The sequence below is a fragment of the Bidens hawaiensis genome, unplaced genomic scaffold (genome assembly GCF_021521415.1).
Source record: "Bidens hawaiensis isolate Kalapana, Puna unplaced genomic scaffold, B.hawaiensis_p1.1 tig00023470_1, whole genome shotgun sequence".
Taxonomy (NCBI): Eukaryota; Viridiplantae; Streptophyta; class Magnoliopsida; order Asterales; family Asteraceae; genus Bidens; species Bidens hawaiensis.
Window position 1 is genome coordinate 89,033 of NW_027493691.1, and position 19,428 is coordinate 108,460.

At 33.6% G+C, this 19,428-nt stretch overlaps 2 protein-coding genes across 2 annotated transcripts; both read left to right on the forward strand.

Moving 5' to 3' along the window:
• Positions 1–4,016, forward strand: LOC143567635 (uncharacterized). The gene is made up of 10 exons (XM_077054007.1): positions 1–62; positions 180–263; positions 364–388; positions 507–589; positions 1,549–1,581; positions 3,066–3,144; positions 3,209–3,261; positions 3,469–3,529; positions 3,664–3,746; positions 3,884–4,016. The coding sequence occupies exons 1-10, from the start codon at positions 45–47 to the stop codon at positions 3,971–3,973; spliced, it is 609 nt and encodes a 202-aa protein (XP_076910122.1). The 5' UTR covers positions 1–44; the 3' UTR covers positions 3,974–4,016.
• A 5,966-nt stretch (positions 4,017–9,982) lies between these two features.
• LOC143567636 (cysteine-rich receptor-like protein kinase 10) lies at positions 9,983–19,057 on the forward strand. Its single transcript, XM_077054008.1, has 7 exons — positions 9,983–10,786; positions 16,779–16,922; positions 17,191–17,315; positions 17,389–17,599; positions 17,869–18,106; positions 18,433–18,583; positions 18,683–19,057. The coding sequence occupies exons 1-7, from the start codon at positions 9,991–9,993 to the stop codon at positions 19,055–19,057; spliced, it is 2,040 nt and encodes a 679-aa protein (XP_076910123.1). The 5' UTR covers positions 9,983–9,990.
• The last annotated feature ends 371 nt before the right edge of the window (positions 19,058–19,428 follow it).

The window sequence follows — 19,428 nt, forward strand, 5'->3', positions numbered from 1 at the left end:
TTCAAGTTCCAGCAAATTATTGAGTCTGATCGTCGATCCAAGCTATGGCTCAGCCCAACAACGTAAGCTCATCTTCTCTACGTTTTATATCATTCTGATTTCGAATTCACAGTGTTTTATATTGCTGTTCTGATTTGTTATAAACAATAATAATGGTTTCAATTGCTGAATGTATGCAGAGTACTGCTGGAGTTGACAACACTTTCAGAAAGAAATTTGATCCAGAAGAGTATAAACAACGTGCTCGTGAACGTGAAGAAAAGGTAGCTGCATTTACTCATTACTGTGACTGTTATTTTTCAATTTCTAGGGTTTTGATTATGAGTTCTGTCAAATGACTGATGTTTTTTTTATGCAAATTAGGAGTTGGAACGTTCCAAGTCTAAAGGTGAGTTAAGAGTTCAATTTCTGGCACAATTACACATTTTTAAATTCATCATTCAATCGACTAAAAGAACGTTCCGAATCTAACTGTTTTAACCATGTATAACTTTGTTTAATTGCAGCGAAAGGACCGCCAGTGCAAAGAAAGCCATTAAAGCATAGGGATTATGAAGTGGACCTTGACTCGCGCCTCGGGAAGACTCAGGTTAGTTACCTTTTCTTTCGTGAAGTGGGCATTGTTTGGTAGCAATTGTAGCTGCATGTGTGAATAGTTGCATAAAATGTTGTTTTGAGATTGCATGGCATCTAGTAAGTGATGAAAATGTTGTCTTGGTTCCTTATTAAATGTTTTAGTCCGTTTTTAGTCAGCCTACTGATCAGTGTTAAAAGTAATTAAATAATTAATTAAACATTTATTGTCATTGTTGCTAACATATTATTGGTAAATGTGATCCTGCCAACTTTGGGATTTGCTCAGTGTGGTGAGTCACGAGTTTTTCTTTTGAGGCGTTTCTTTGCTTTATATGTGTGACAGTTCAATAGTAAATAGGTTATTTTTATGCAATTACGTGTTCTGCTCCAAAATGTGCTCTTCATGGTTGTCGGTTTTTATTAGGTTGAAGATCACTGGGATTTATTAATCCCGATTAAGAATTATGAAAATGAAGGATTTAGGGAATTTGAAAGGATATTTATATTATCTAGATTGATTCGTCGGGTAAGTGCTGACTGCTGAGTTGATCTTTGACTTTTAATCAGGAGCTAGACCAAGGGTTAAAAGGTAAAAATGGCATCAAGTCATCAACTTTGTTGCTAATTACTGTAACCATGCTCTTTTGAAATAAGAATTCCTTATCTTGTGTTGATGGTTTAGATTTTAGAATGATGTTACAAAATTTTAACAAGAATCCTGTTAATGATTTAATTTGCCCTCCTGGCAGATTTAAGCTTGTATTATCTTACTTAGCGGCTTGTATCTACTTTCTTTTCACATCTGCATTTGTTCACATGATCTACATTTGCATACAATATACTTGTGCAATCCACCCTGAAAGTTCTCGCCACTGCTTATAACTCTAAGTGATGGTTAACATACTGTTTTGGTGGTGTTGAAATATATGAATGCCATTTTGTTCTGACTTCAAACTTCTTTTTTTTTGATAGGTTGTCACTCCAATTGCACCCCTTAGCCAGCAGGTATGTCTTTAGTATCATGTTTCTAAGTTACTTTTGAACCAATATGTGCAGATGTTATATATAGTGAATCTTTTTTACAGATGATTTACTAACTTCATACAATTAATTTTTTTCCAAATTGCTAAAAGGACACAACATTCGAACTTTAAAGACAAATGCAAAATAAATATTTAATTTGAAATTTTTACTCACAGTGGCCGCTTAAAACACTTTCACCATGCTGTTGTTTTCATTGGTAATACACAACCAGTTCAAAGTCAAAAGGGCAAAACTTAACAGTTCATCTACCTAGTAATGCTAAAAAGGCTAATTCATTAAAGTCTAATACCTTGTTCAATTTTGTAATAATCTTAAAAGTACATACACCGTCCTTTTTTAATTTTATTTATTTAAACCCTAACTGATCACCAGTGCAAGTTAGAGCTTAACTGTGTCGAACTTAATAGAATTAAGCTTGTTAAGATGCCACAATTATCATGGGTATCACTTATGCTTATTTTGGCATCCTATTCGATATTTAGAATAAAGTGTATGTGCTTAGTCATTTTAAGTCATCAAAGCTTTCATACCGACACACACAGATCCCTTATTTTTCTTTTGGATTTACCCACAAAACCACAATGCCTTTAGCAACAATTTCAGCTTCATTGTGCTGAGTAAAACTTATTCAACATTTGGATTTGGAACATGGCCTTCAAACACTTCTTTCCATCCATTTTGAACATGTGATTTGTTCCTATACGATTCTTAATCGAACAATAACCTTAATTTGAAGGAATTGTGTATGCGTTTTGGATCCAAGATGAATGCATTAGCCATCAACAAATTACATTTCCCCGATTACGTGCCAAAGTTCCTGCACGTTTTAAAATCTATCTCTTTAATGCATTCACAATCTTTAAACCTGGTTTTACCCTAATTTTCTTAAACTTCCAAATCTCCGCAAGAAACTAATTGGTACTGATCTTCAAGAATATATTTGTCTTTTTTATTTTAAAACTTTGGATGATTTTATGACCTTTCTACCCTTCTAGTCAGTGATTTATTTTGATGGTCTACTAAGCTTATTTAAAGACAGTTCATAAATGAACCACTATCCATGCTTTAAGGGCTTAATGTCTCATCTTTTTGAGAGGCTGACTTCTTCATGTTGTTGAAATATTCTTTTTAGTTAAGAAAATACTTTGGATGGCATGCCTTCCATCTCGAACCTTCAAATTCAATATATGATCTCAACATCTAACACCCACTAAATTAAGGACCAACTTGACGTGTAATTCATCATCTTATATCAGGGACAATTTCGCTATTTTCATGTTTCTCATTCGGTTTAAAAATATTATAACTATAATTCAATTAGTCTCAATTAAATGTGCAGTCAGACAATTATATCATATGGTATGATATGATTTGAGGTCTACCTTATGATGAAAATCACTAGATATGTTAAAAAAGATATAATATGATTGTATATTTGTATGCAGGCTGGATACTTCTGCTCTGTTTGTGAATGTGTAGTGAAAGATTCTGCCAACTATTTGGATCATATCAATGGAAAGAAGCGTAAGTAACTGCACTTATCTGAAAATATAATTATGATTTATTGTTAATCTATCATCTATCACAGATCAAAGAGCATTGGGGATGTCTATGCGAGTAGAACGAGCATCTCTTGAACAGGTAGAGATCCATACATGCATTAAATATTTAAAAGTCCTTCAAAATTTTACTCGGTTAAAGAAGCTTGTTAGATGCATAATCACCATAAGATCAACATGTAAAAGCTTCAAGTTTATGAACCTATCAAACCACAAGATTATGTGTTTGAATTACAGGTTTTCATCAAGTAATATAAGCTTTGTTAAATTCTTTGCTTATTTGAGACAGGTTCAGCAACGATTTGACAACCTCAAGAAACGAAAAGAGACTGGAACGTTTACTGAACAAGGTACAGTAAGCTTAGAGTAAACTTGATTGTGATTACATAAAAAGAAAATTGAAAATCTGTATGAAAAGTCTTTCTGATTAAGTTAACCTGACTCAACCCGCATTGAAAATAACCCTCTTTGTTGCTTATGTTAGATCTTGATGAGCGAATCTTGAAACAACAACAAGAAGAGGAGGAAAGAAAGCGTCAAAAGCGAGAAAGGAAAAAGGAAAAGAAGGTCATTTTTATATAATTTTACATTTTTATTGTTTTTTCATCATCATCATGTTGTGGAGTCTGAGGAGGGTAAAGATGTAGACCCTGATGTTGTGGAGTCTGATTGATGTTGTGTATGTTTTTGTTTTTTTAAAACAGAAAGAGAAGGCATTAGAGGAGGAAATTGAAGTAGACCCTGATGTTGCAGCTATGATGGGTTTTGGAGGTTTTGGTTCATCCAAAAAGTAAAGAAGTTCAAAATTAAAAAAATCTTTTTGGTGGTTTTGATCTTATATGTAAAACTGCAACACGAAGTTGTGTAAGTTCTAAACTCTAATCTTATCTTATGTCTTCTATGACAAACCTGTTTTTGAATTTTTAGAATTTGGTTTTCCTTTACAATATTAGTAAAGTTAGGAGTTGGTAAAGACAGAACATGAGCGTTGTGTTTCTTATTTTTTATGTCCTTTGAACTCCTTTGTCAAGGTAAATGAATACACTCATACAGAACATGAGCGTTGTGTTTCTGGCTACTGTTCATAAAAAATGGAGGATTTAACAATATGTTAAATCCGTTACATGATAGTTAAGCCGTAGTAAACCTAACATAGTATATTTTCCCTATTCTGGTTTGATGAATTACATTTTCTACTCTTGCATTATTATTTACCATAACAAATACTATAGAATCGTTGACCTAAAGAATAAAAGTTGGAAAACGTAGACACAATTTTCTAAACATTCTCATGTTGCATCTGTAAAAGATGCCCCTTGTCGATGTACCAACACCTTGATTGCTGCTCGGCTCTCCCTTTTTACCGTTGCTGGAGTTAAATTAAAACGAGAACCCATGGGATTGTGGTTAATTGTTACCTGAGTTCTCTTAAGGGACACATGAAATGTTGGGTGAGTTTAAGCATCCTTAAGTAAATCAAGATGATAAGCCGCAACTCCAAACTTTTCTACCTCTATATAGATCTTTGGTTAAAGCTTGTTAGAATTAAACCGTAAGGGTAGTGGTTTAACAATAACGATGTAGTTTGGGATAAATGATCTTTCCTATGATGGTTGTCAGCTATTTCTAATATGAGCTGTAGTCAAAGATTGCTTCATTTAACTAAAAAAGCTCACCCACAAGTCTGTCCACCATTGAAGGGCCCACTGGAATATGCAAGGAAGATGGAATTCCACATAATCTTGGAATGATGTCATTTATACCACCAATCTACCAATGACAACCATTTACTCCACATCTTGAGTCCTTCCGTTATTACACATCTCTAATACCTTCTAAGCATCTATTGACGACCTCTATTAATTTGACCATCCTTTTGGGTGGTATCAGTTCAGTTTACAATTCATTCGGTTTCGATATTTTTTTTTATCTCAAATCGAAAACCGAATTGATCCGAATTCAGCTTGTATCGGTTAAAACCTAACAAACCGAATTAATTGAATGAAGTGACCGGGTGACATTATTATAATTGTTCTAACGACAGCTTGTTGCAAATCATTGAGTAGCTTTCCTTTTTAAATATTGTATTCTGTTTGTTCATTTTGGTTTATGAATAAAATAATGAAAATTTCTCCTCTTTCTAAAAATACTTTTCACTAACCATTCAAATGTGAAATACAGATCCTGGGTTGAAAAACAAAAAAGTAGAACTTGGCGCTTTGCTCATAAGTTAGAAGGCTTTTTTTTAACAGGAATCTAATCTACTTCCAATAATACCATAATAATGTTCACAAAAGGACTTGAACCCTTAATCTTTAACATTGTATTATCGGGTTTAAAATACATGGAAAAGAAATTATAAGATTGGGCAGAGGAAGAAAGGAAAAGAAATTATATACTTAAAAAGCATTCTCGAGTTATAATAAAAGAAAAAAAAGGAGAAAGTGTTAATTACATTCTTGAGTTAGATCGGATGGAAAAAAATGAAAAAAAAATTGTAACTTTACAATTATGTCCTCATAGCCAAATGGAAAAGAGAATTGAGATAGGGTAAATTAGTAATATCGTAATTAGCTATAAACTTTACTTCACAATCATATTTGGCTTGAAAGTTTTAGAGGAAAAAAGATCTAACTTTTCTTTTCATTGTCTTTCTTAAAAAAAAAAAAAACTCAAGAATGAAATTTTTTTTTTTTTTTATATTTTCTTTTCTAAATCCTAAAATAAAAAACTCAAGAATACAGTGTATGAGATATGATATCTTATAATACATAAAAATACAATTGGACAAACGGGGATGACTTGGGTCTTGGAGCTAATAAAATATATTCCTGTTTTTCTTGATCTTCTTTTGGGATTAACAAACATAAATTTGGAGTTTCATATCTCAGATTGTTTTACCTTTTTTAAAAAAATTGACTCATAAGAGGACACGGAGTGAGGGTGAAAAACATCAGTGTAAAATCCGGTGAAAACAAATTCCTGGTCGAAGGAAAAACTTGAACACCCCTTGGGTTTTCGGGGGGTCTTCTTTTCATCAAAATCGGCCCACTTCAACGGTCAAATGACCTTTAACTTGAAAAAAATAAAAAATTATTAATTTTCCTATGTATATCACTTATTTCACTCAATATTTTTACATTTTCTTAACTCTATATCCTTTTACATCAAAAAAGTTAACGGATCCGACAACCTAGTTTGCTATCTTTCACCATGCCCACATGTCATTCATGTATTGGTTCAAAATTTAATTTATATTTCCTTTTCTTTACATACTAATTAATTTTAATACTAAAATTGTTTTTTCTTAATAACTTTTAATAAATAAGTTTTTAAAAATATCTAAAAACACGGTATTATTTAGTTTTTTTTTGTGAACACACAAGTATAAATTTTATTAAAAACATAAGATAGGAAAAAAATATATTTTTATAATAAACTAAATACTAATCATTATTGATATACATTATCCGACACTTATCAATTCCTATTGGTTCATAAGATTTTTCGGATAAAACTTATTATCTAAACAATCTAACAATTTATATTTATTTAATAAAAAATATTAAAGTTTGGGTTGTTAATGAGTGTGAAAGGTTTGGGTTTGGTTGGGTTAGACATGTGAAAAAAAGAGAAATTAATTTTATAATAAAGTTTGGATTGGGGTGGTTCGTGAATGGGGTGGTCTAAGGAAGAAAATATTCAAACAAGTAGGCCTAGCTTCGAATTTGTAACTAGCATGACAGCTGTTGTATTTTGCGAAACCCAACAAACCACTTCATTGTCAAGAAGGTTTTATTTATATTTTCAAATGTTTTATTGCTTTTTATTTTACTATTTTTTTAATGTTTTAAGTTTTCAAATTAATATTATCGCATTTAACTTATTAATTATTTATTATCTGTGTAACTTATTAATTATTTTATGCATTTGACTTATTAATTATTGGTATATTGGTTTTATTAATCCTAACTATCGTCTTTTGGTCACTACTGGTCCCAACTAATGAATTGGCTACTGACGGTCCCAACTTTTACATATGTGTTCACAACGGTCCGCGACTAACAGAATCTTAGCGTTGTTAGTTTAAGGTCACCGGAAAAACATTTTTGGCTGGAAAACTCAATTTTTTTTCCCGAAAACTTAACATTTTCGTCCCAAACATCTTGGTAACTTTGCATCAGATCTTTAGGAACCTTTTTCTAGTAAAACCCCAATTATTGAGGTCGCCGGAAACCCTAGAACATCGTCAGAATCGGTGATGGTACTCAAGTGGTGGTAGTTGGTTGACGGTGAGTCAATTGGTGGTGGTTGCGGTGTTCAGGTGGTGTTTTCCGGCAACAAATTTGACTTTTCGGCCAAAAACGTTTTTCCCACGACCTGAAACTAACGGCATTAGGATTCTGTTAGTCGCGGACCATTATGAACAAATACTTTAAAAGTTGGGACCGTTAGTAGCCAATTCATTAGTTGGGACCGACAGTGACCAAAAGACAATAGTTGGGATTAATTAAAACCAATATACCTTAATTATTTGAACAAGGTATGCGTGTAGAGACAATTGTGAAGGGTCTCGGTTAATAAAACCATACTTTGACGATGAGAATCCGACATTAACCCCCGAAATACTTAAAGAAAAATTCGAATGAGCAAAGAGCTATTTTTAACATGGTGATTTAGAGGCAAAATTCGAGTACTTTCCAACGCGTGTTCATGCTAGAGGAAGGCAAAGTTTTAAAATAAGTGCACATCGGCTATATGACAACGCTCAAGCGCAAAAAGCAACCCGAAAAGATATTGAGCAAGCTTTTGGTGTCCTAAAGGAAAGTGACAAATAATTCACCAACCCGTCGAACAAATGCATCCTCAAAGAATCATGTACGCTTGTGTTATTCTGCACAACATGATGATTATAAAGAATCAAGGTAGGGCCTCCCGATTACGTAGAGGATTCTCCACATAATGAACCGATAGAACCCGATATTCTCACACTTCTATATACGATCCTGAACAACCCACGTCAACCTACAATCGAATCTCATCAAGCATTTGGAGCATTTGTATCAGCCGAACCATTTAAATAATTATTTATATTTTTATTGTAAGTTTATTTGTATTTAATTTATAAATTTATTGATTATTTATTTTGTATTAATTTAGTTAAATAAAATAATTAGTTTGTTTCATATTAATTTAGTTAAAAAATAATTAGTTTTTTTTTATTTTAAAAATAAATCAAAACGGGAAAAACTATGGAAAAACTAACAATGCTTTGAAAAGAAACTAGATAAAAGTGAAAAAAGCTAACGCAACGCTGTCACGCTAATGTGACATGCGAGGATAAAATGGGAAAAATGGCGATACATGAAACGGTTCCTATGGTCTAAGATCATTCTCAGACCATCCACTAAAATTTTGTGAGAAAAGATTTACATATTATAGGAAAAGGTTGAGATTGATTGTGAGTGAAGCAAGAGAAAATATAGTTATTTTTGGGAAACTTTATTTGTCCATATTAATTTTTGGTGTATTAGTTTTTATTAATCTCAGCTATTATCTTTTGGTCGTTGCCGATCTTAATTAACGAATTGGTTGCTGATGGTCCCAACTTTTAACGTATTTGTTCACAATGGTCCGCGACTAACAGAATCTTAACTTCGTTACTTGTAGGTCGCCAGATCGAAAAACGTTTTTGGTCTGAAAACTCACATTTTTCTGGAAAACTCAACACTTTCGTTCCAAACATCTTTGTAAACTTAGATCGAACTTTTAGGAACCTTTTTCTAATAAAAGCCCCAATTATTGAGGTTGCCGGAACCCTGGAACCGTTGTAAGAATCGATTGGTGGTGGTTGGTGAGTCGTCAGTTGGTGGTGGTGTTCAGGTTGAGTTTACCGGCATTTATGTGGCTTTTCCGGCAAAAATCGTTTTTCCGACGACCTACAAGTAACAACGTTAGGATTTTATTAGTCGCGGACCGCTGGGAACATATACATTAAAAGTTGGGACCGTCAACAGCCAATTCCTTAGTTGGGACCGGCAACGACCAAAAGATGATAGTTGAGATTAATAAAAACCAATACACCTTTATTTTTTAATATTTACTCAAAGTGATTGTGACTTCAGAAAAAAAAAGATAATGATAAAAGTATAAAAATATTATTTAATTCAACAGAAATAGAAAATACAGTTATTTTTATTGTAATTTTAAAAATTAAATAAAAAAGATGGGCAGAAAATGCTCTAAATTCCATGTCTATTAGCTATGTTGTGTGTAGAGTTTATTTTTCTATGTGAAAGTTATGGGAAATTCGAATCTGTACATCACAAAAGAAAATGGACGTACGTAATTACTATTTGTATATTTAGTATAGTGGCGAAGCTTAGATGGGAAATTAATAATAAACGAGGGGGTCCGGACTTAAATATTTGGTCGAAATCAGGTAAATTTACGTTACGTGTAAAAATTTTCAGAACAACAAACTAGTAAATTCACAATAAAATCGAGGGGGGGGGGGGGGGGACACTCCAGATCTAAAGAAGCTTCGCCAATAATTTAGTACAAGAAGTTTTCTTATAAGTTTACAAGTCAAACTATTTTTTCAAAGGGTTTTGTTTGTTGAAACCACGATTTGGTGATTTTTCAAGAAACGTTAATTAGGTGGGCCAAGAGGATTATGTGGTCGATCTACCGCCATGCATAACTTTCTCCATGACTCGGTCAATGCAGGTGTCTTTTAATGATCAAACTCTCTTCTATATATCTTCCATAACACTTACATTTACGATATCCTCCTCATCTACAATAAACAATGTCCATACTCCCCCTCTTCTGGTTCTCTTTGATACACATATGTTCAATCAATGCCATCACCCTAGCACAACCCAATTTCGTTTTCAACCGCTGCGGGAACAACGAAAACTATACCATAAATAGTGCCTACCAAAGGAATCTCAACACCACCCTCTCCACCCTCCCCACAACCAACTCGGGCTTAGGCTTCTTTAACTTTTCCACCGGACAAGGCAACAATACCGTCTACTCTATCGCACTTTGTCGAGGCGATGTCATTCCAGATACGTGTAGCAGTTGTCTGAATGACTCCATCGTTAACTTGCGACGAGTCTGCCCGAATCAGAAAGAAGCAATAGGAATCTACGACTTCTGTTTTCTGCAATACTCCAACAATGTCTTATTATCATACCCACAGCCGACAGATTATTTTATTCAGTTTAATCCACAGAATACAACCGATATTGATCGGTTCAACGGCGCTCTGCGACCATTAATGGATGACCTTCGAGGTAGAGCTGCCGCTGGAGATCAGCTGCTGAAGTTTGCCACCGGTAACAGGACTGGGCCAGGTTTCGATAGGATTTATGGGCTTGTGCAGTGTGCTCCATACTTAACGGAGCAGCAGTGTAGTGAATGTTTGGAGAATCTAGTCAGTCGGATAGGGCTTCATGATAATGGAAAAATTGGAGGCAAAATGGTTCTACCTACTTGCAATTTTAGGTTCGAGATATATCCGTTTTTTAACGAGGGTATTCGAGCTACTCCCTCAACACCATCGTCTCCGCCGCCACCACCACGACCCGCACCTGCAGGTATGATTAAATAGTATTTTCTAAGTTATAATTTTATGTAATAGCATCAAGAACCGTATGAATAAAACAATAATGTATGTGTGATATACTGATATGCGGTAATATATGAACCGTTAGTCTTGAATAAATCTATACATGAAAACAAAAATTCCTAGTTGTCCCATATATAATTCAATTTTTGACGTTGAGATCAGATATTTATGGTTTGTCTTTGGGTTGATGACAGAAAGTCTATCAAACACCCAAAATTCCAGATTGAAGTTCAGTAAAAGAAATCTGCCTCTGAAAAAATATAATAATTGTTTGGTTTTAATTTTCAATTATAAACGATACTAGAGTTAGGGCTGTAAACGAACCGAACGAACACGAACAAGGCTTTGTTCATGTTCGTTCGTTAAGGAAATAATGTGTTCAAGAACACAAACGAACACAAATAAAAATCAATAGAGCCTAGAAATTGAGACCGGCATATTCATCAATTTGAATAATAAAAGTTTGTAAACAAATCAAACAAACACAAACAAGGGTATGTTCTTGTCGCTCATTGAACTTCAAACGAATACGAACGCTTAATCGAACAAATATTTATAATCTAAACGAACATAACTGAACAAAGATAAACGAATATAAATGAACATAGATGACAAATGTAAATGAACACAAATAAACATAAACGAAGGTAAATGAAAACACTTAAATGAACTCAAATTAAAAAATGTAAAAACCTTTAATTAGATTTCTCATCCAGATAATAAGTAATTATTTTCTATTAATACATAAACGAACATAAATAAACAGATACAGACGAACATAAATAAACGAACATAAACGAACGTTCGTGAATATAAATGAACGAACGGAGTATGTGTTCATGTTCCTTCGTTTAATTAAACAAACATAAATATTTTGTTTGTGTTCATTCGTTTATTAAATAAACGAACATAAACGAACTTCCCGCCGAACGGTTCACGAATAGTTCACGAACGTTCGGTTTGTTTACAGGCCTAACTAGAGTAGAGACACACAAGCTGATGATCTTCGAAATCATCGAGCTCGGAGCGAGCGTGAAGCAGAGTGTAGTTTAAAAGTGATCCTTTCGTTCTCCAGCAGGACCTGCACCGGTTGCACCTGCAGGCTGCAGGGCCTCTTCGAGAATTTAAATACCTCGGTCGAGCTAAAATAAGAAGATCCATAGCCCTAACGAGTAATGAAATATATAAGTTAATTTTTTTAAACAACGATTATGTTATAAGAATAAACATAGAAAAATATATTATTTAAATCAAACAACCTAATAGCTAACGAGTAACCAATGATTCGTGAAGCTCTACTAAAAAAACATATCTTGGTTCTTGGTGGTAACTGCGAAGGAGCCTGTTGGTCAACGATGAACCAACGGTGGTGGTCAACTGGGCTAGTCGTTGTTTAGTTTTTATTCAGCATTCGCAAAGAAGGAAGGAGCCAAGGAAGAATTTCAATCGATTGCTATTTCTTTTATTTTGCATTTGATTTTTATTTTATTCTTTTAGTTTGAGCCAAATAATTTAAACTTGATTAAATGGGTTATTGATAAAAAAAAGTTCGGGCCCAATAATTATAGATGATAAAGATTAAATCATATTTTATAAGTTTTATATTTTTAAATTGTGTATATATATATAAATTTTGACCCCCCCCCGCCGCAAATTACGTGTCTCGCTCGACAGTCCGACCAGCACCACCCAGCCAGCCCTGCGTTGCACAACATGGGCTTGTTAGGAGGCCCGTTTTCGCCATAAGAGTGTGCCTATAAAGTATAAACAATCAATAATCATCATATATTTATACATACTAACCAATTAAATGCCTTGAAATTAGACGTATCATAAATGTAACCAATAAACATGACCTCAGATGAACACCAAATTCAACAAATTCATATTGTATATTAACAAAGACAAACTAAACTAAGCAAACTGATTAGACCAGAAGACACTAAGAAAGAGGTTGCTCTATGTATGACCAAGTTTGAAAGTCAAACATCCAACTTTGAGGACATTAAAAGAAATATTACCCTGTATTTGATAAGTCAAACATCTAATTTTGAGCAATCAAAGCTCAAATTTCAACCATTTCTTGTATTCTACATTGAGAATTCTAATATGACGCAATGAAAGACTACCAAAATAATATATATTTCAAGGAAAAATTCTCAAAATGGTCCATTTTAGAGAGAAGTCCCAAAATAACCATTTTTTCCTTAAAATCTATTATAATTTGGACTGTCAAGACGCATTGGAATAGATAAAAATAAAGACGAGATTTTGAAAGAAAGTCAGGTAAAAGACGAGATTTGGGGAAATAATGCCGTGCAAGTCCAAATTATTTGTAATCTTGGAACAAAAGTTCAAATTTTTTAAAAACTTTTTTACTCAAAAAAACCGTCTTGAGAGACTGTTTTTATATGTTTCATACCTTTCCCGTCCAAATTTTCAAATTCTTGAAAAATTATATTTTTTTACAATTATACCCCTTAACCACCACCACCTTGAACCACCACCATCACCTATGCCGTTGGCCCCACCCCATCACCGCCACCGTCACTACCACCATAGCCGCCTCCACCACTACTGCACGGGCCAGATGAACAAACTATATCTACTGAGAGAGCGAACCCAGAATCCTAGCCATGGTCAACTCTCTCCGTTGACCTCAACCTCCCTCTCACTAACCCTCCAATCCTACATCAATTCAGACACCCCTTCCCACGGCCAGAAGATCCACACCTGTAGTAACAAAACCGGATTCAAACCCAACACCAACATACTCATTAAGCTATTGATCCTCCATTTGAAATCCTCTTGTTTGGTGCACGCCCGGCAGGTGTTCGACGAAATGCCCCAACCAACTCTCACCGCTTACAATTACATGACATCCGGGTATATCAAACACGGCGAGGACGCGGGCGAGAGTCTGAACTTGGCCGGCGGCTATGGTGGTAGTGACGGTGGTGGTGATGGGGGTGGGGCCGACGACGGCGTCGGTGATGGTGGTAGTTCAAGGTGGTGGTGGTGGTTAAGGGGTATAATTGTAAAAAATATAATTTTCCAAGAATTTGAAAATTTGGACGAGAAAGGTAGGAAACATAAAACAAAGTCTCTCAAGACGGTTTTTTTAAGTAAAAAAGTTCTTGAAAAATTTGAACTTTGGTTCCAAGATTACAAATAATTTGGACTTGTACGATATTATTTTCATTTCTCGTCTTTTACCTGACTTTCTTTCAAAATCTCGTCTTTATTTTTATTTATTCCCAATGCGTCTTGATAGTCCAAATTATAAAATATTTTGAAGAAAAAAGGCCTATTTTGGGACTTTTCTCTCTAAAATGGGCTATTTTTAGAATTTTCCCATATTTCAAAGTATTTGATTAAAAAATTCCCAAAAACAATCAATAATCAATATAACAATCATGTAATGTGACCATAATTGTTTCCAAATCAGTTTCTACAAACTACCATATGATTCTTGTGAACCTTGATCTAAACAAATATGAACATAAAAAAAACAAAATCACGCCCGCTTGTGGGAAAAAAAATAATAATAATAATAAAAATTAAAATTTCATGCATGCATTCACAGCCCACACGTTGTATGCATGCAAAGAAACGGTCGATATTATTTTTTTGGTTCAATAAAAAAACCAATAGAATAGAGTCGTAATATGCCAAAAAAGATACTGTTACATGCTTCCGCATTGCAGCGTAAAAATAAAACACGAAAACGTAACTTAGGCCAGGGGTATACATCCTTTTCCACTGTTCACTGGTCCTACGTGGAACTTAAAAGTGGGAATGGTCTCGTTTGAACCCCGCTATACCATCTCACGCTTGACGTGAGGAGAATGAGCGTGCTCATTCTAGTCATTTGGACTTAAACCAATCAATTTGTTTTTCTTTTCTTTTTCATTTCTTTATATTATTAAAATAATAAAATGATGGAGAATGATGGAGAATAAGAGGAATGATCTGTACCCTTAGTTGAAGGGTGACGTTGAATAATGAAGGAAAAACTGACGTGGCGTAGATGTGACAAATAAAGGGAAATGACTCAAATGGACTATTTAGCCTTACAATGCGATTATTGAAAAGGTACAAAACCAATCATGATTCTGCAGCACAGTTTGAGAATTTCCAAACACAAAGCCTAACTTTTATACATATTCTAATATGAAGATACACTACCAATTTTAAGTTTTTAACCAATCACGATTTGTGCAACACAATTTGAGAATAAACATTTCTTTCAATAAACACTTGATCTTTTCGCAACGTAATTATAAAATTCCAAGTTTCAGTTATTTTTCAGGATAAATTAACAATAATCATAAAAAAAAAAACCCTGATGAGCCTGTAAAGTTAACATGAGGGAAATAAGTTTCCTAACAACATAGTGCTTATGCAATTTTAATTACAAAAGGTATCAACTCAGTCAATAATTTACATAATGAAAATAAAAGCTTTAATTAATCAAAATTGAACCAAATTAGTAATGAAATTGGACTAATATACTTGTAAGTTCGAATCGATTGAAGACAACCTAACTCGAAGAGTGGAGGAAATTTTGAGGCGTCTTATAGAGATTGTGTAATTTAACAAGAATTAAAAAGACTCGTTACTGACATAAATTAAAAGGAATTGATTAGGATTGCAGCATACTATTGTTGGCAATCGATTATTCAGTTGTAACGTTTCCTGAAATGGAATCTTTATGTGACCGATCAATGGGAAGAGGGTCTGTTTTGATCGAGCAATAAATAGAAAATCAATACATTGCATTCAATAGGAACCTTAAACCCTAGAATGTCAGCGAACCATCTTGATTTAATATATCACTCCATTTAATTTCCGCTGCGTTTTCCAATTCTGTCCTCACACCCTTGTAATTAGATGTTGTATTATATGCACGAAGACATTAAAATTCTTAAAAAAAGTTCTTAACATGCCCATGCTGAACCTTATGTAATATAGACATAGATATAGATATAGTGGGGTGGGATCAAATAAAAACTCAAGTTAAAGAGAAAACTTAAAAACTGCTAAATAATTATTTTTAACTTAAAAAAAAACTTTTATGTAGTTTCTTTTTTTCCTATTATTTTTATATGTTGATATTGTTCCAAAAAAAAAAAACATCGTCAGTAAGCTTGTCGGTGTAGTGCATACGTGCAATAATGTGCATTACATATATGCAAGAGTATTGGATCACATAGAATACAACACTATTACACATATTTGATGCACATTATTGTATATATGCATTATAATACCAATGTGCACATCGAATGCAAATTAGTACATATGTGTAATACAACACCAATGCACATGTGCACTATATTTTTTTTTTGTATATAATACAACACTACTGCATATATACAATACACAAATATTAAATATATGCAATTAAACACTATTGAACATAAATATACACAGTATTACACATGTGTAATATAACAAAATTGCACAGTAATATGTATGTGCCAACGTCTTTTTTTTTTATTTTTTTTCCGGTGAAAGTTACAAAATATAAGAATGGAAGAAAAGAAAATTTCAAAATATTTTTTTATTTTTAATTAAAAATAATTCTTTATGAAGTTTTTAGGTTTTTTTTAAAAATTAATTTTCTCTTGATCCTCTTTCTCTATATATAGACGTAGATATAGACATATATGAGGATCATGTGATAAATCAAGTTAGAATATTCATATTGGAATCCGTATATCATCTCAAGCATATAATTATAGGAAAAGTTTATTGGTTTTATCATATTTTGCAAAGACCATATCTAGTTACCAATTTTTGCGTCTATTAGGCGTCAAAGTAAAAAGAGAGAACTAGTTATATGTTAATATGCCATCCCTAAAGTTCAGAATCAATGTCCTCCATTAGTCAATTATTATTTATTACTACTTTTACTACATGACTAGCTTGTCAATTTTGAATTTTTATTTTTGTAGGAAATAAGGATAACACTACACGGACTGTGATCATAGCTGTTTTTGTGCCAATCATTTTTGTTATTATTATTGCTTCACTTTGCATCTTCATGAGACTACGCAAGAAGAACAAGCGCCCTTCACCTCTACTAGAGATGATCGAGTGTAAGTTCTACATCCTAACTTAAAACTAATTTCATATGCTAGCCAATATAGTGGCGAAGCTTGAACGAAAACGCAAGGGAAGAGGGGGTATGTGTGGTTGGGGGGGGGGGACCGGGCTTTTCATTAAGCTTTGCCAGTTGCCAATGGGTCAATATAATTAACATGATGCAACACCCAAGTTGTTTTTGCTATTGCTATATAGTTAACTATTACACTCAGTTGTGAATCAAGCACTCCTCTTAATTCTCTTTTTTTTTCTCTCTACTAGCTGAAACTATTGATATTGGGAATGCTGAATCTTTGCAATACAGTTTTAGTACAATTAAAGCTGCAACGGAAGATTTTTCTCAAAAGAATAAGCTTGGAGTAGGTGGATTTGGAGCTGTTTACATGGTAGACCACTTAATCTTGCTACAATTCTGCCAAAATTTAAGATTCTTCGCAGTATTAATCATATCATATACAGGGTAAACTTGGAGACGGTCGTGAAGTAGCAGTAAAGAGGCTATCGAAAGGTTCTGGACAAGGTGATGTTGAATTCAAGAATGAGGTTTTGCTAGTTGCAAAGCTTCAACATCGTAATTTGGTTAGGCTGCTTGGTTTCAGCATAGAAGGAAGTGAACGACTACTCATATACGAATATATGCCAAATGCAAGTCTTGATAACTTTTTATTTGGTAAATTCGTAAGGCCAATCCTCTTTTAAGTTCCAGAAGCTGCATTAAGCACACATGCATTGCAGCTATACATTTCAATTTTTACGGTTGCATAAAATGTTTTATAGCGAAAACTTTGGTCCGCTTTGAAAGCAAAAAAAAAAAACCTCTTTGACAAAATTACAAATAACATCTTCGAAATTTTAGCACTTCCGTAATGAAAGCACTATTGGTTGGTTGTTTCAATTTAGTTTTACTAATACAACAATAATTCATGGTGGTGCTTGTAGATCCAGATAAGCGTACAATTCTTGACTGGGAAAAACGATACAATATCATCAATGGTGTTGCAAAGGGGCTTCTATACCTTCATGAAGATTCTCGTCTAAGGATCATTCATCGTGATTTGAAAGCTAGTAATGTGCTATTAGATGCAGAAATGAATGCCAAAATTGCAGATTTTGGCATGGCAAGATTGTTTAAACCGGAGGAAACTCAAGGCGACACAAGTCGAATAGTTGGAACCTAGTAAGCTTCCTTTATTTATATATTTGTTAATTACAACTGCGTTACTTAAATTGGTTTAGTTATAACAATTTCAAACATATTTGTGATGCAACATCATTTATAAACAACGGTTCCACATTTACTACTGATTTCATCAATGTCAGTATTTTTACCGTATGTGCACTAGAATAAGTGATAATGGCTTCTAGACAACAGGATGCAATGCCTATTCTTGTCATTACAAGGTTTTCTTTGTAATTGACTAAGATTCTCGAACTAAATTAACCTCGTGCTACTCAAGACATTCATGCAATGCTAATCTTTTGCCCTCTCATGACTTCTTATAGTGGTTATATGGCACCAGAATATGCCATGCATGGCCATTTCTCAGTAAAGTCGGACGTCTTTAGCTTTGGAGTGTTGGTATTAGAGATGTTAACAGGTCAAAAGAATCAATTTTTTCGCAATGGAGAGAATATCGATGATCTTCTTAGCGTTGTAAGTATAATCACTCTTACCAGCAATACTAAATTATGATATTTAATATGATGAAATTGTATTAATACATCTTGAAAATAAACTTGTTATTTCTGTTAGGCATGGAAAAGCTGGAAAAATGGGACGGGGCCAGATATAATAGATCCCACATTGAAGTCAGGATCGAGTTCATTACGCAACATCGTTAGAAGTATTCACATTGGATTACTATGTGTTCAAGACAATGTTAATGATAGGCCAACCATGGCTTCCGTAGTTCTAATGCTTAATAGCTCTTCTATCACGCTTTCTCTACCTTCTGAACCTGCATTTTTCATGCGAACTAATATTAATTCTGAAGGGCCACTCGTTAAAGAATTCAGTTCTTCCACGGGAAGTAGTGGTTTAAGAAACCCTAATTTATCAAATGAAAGGGGAAGAACGTCTCAAATGTCACTAAACGATATGTCAATTTCTGATATCGCTCCTAGATAGGGGCTGGGTGAGCTTACATTTGCTATATTTTGCTTATATGGAACATATTTGAACTTAAGTCATTCAATGTTGTATATTGAAACTACATGTAAAAAGTTGTTTTGAGATTGTAAAACACCATACCATTAGACCCACCATAAATAAAGTACATAAAACTTTATTTCACAAACCTTAACCAAATTTGTCATTTAAGGTATATCTTCATATAATAGGAACACCACTGATGTCAACATGATACGAACATTTTATTTTGTGATTAATCGAATCGGTCGAGTCTTATTGAAAAACTAGAAAGCTAAGATACAAAGTGCCTAATTTGAATAGCATTATCACCTATGTTTGAGGAGAATATCCTAACATAAATTCGTAAT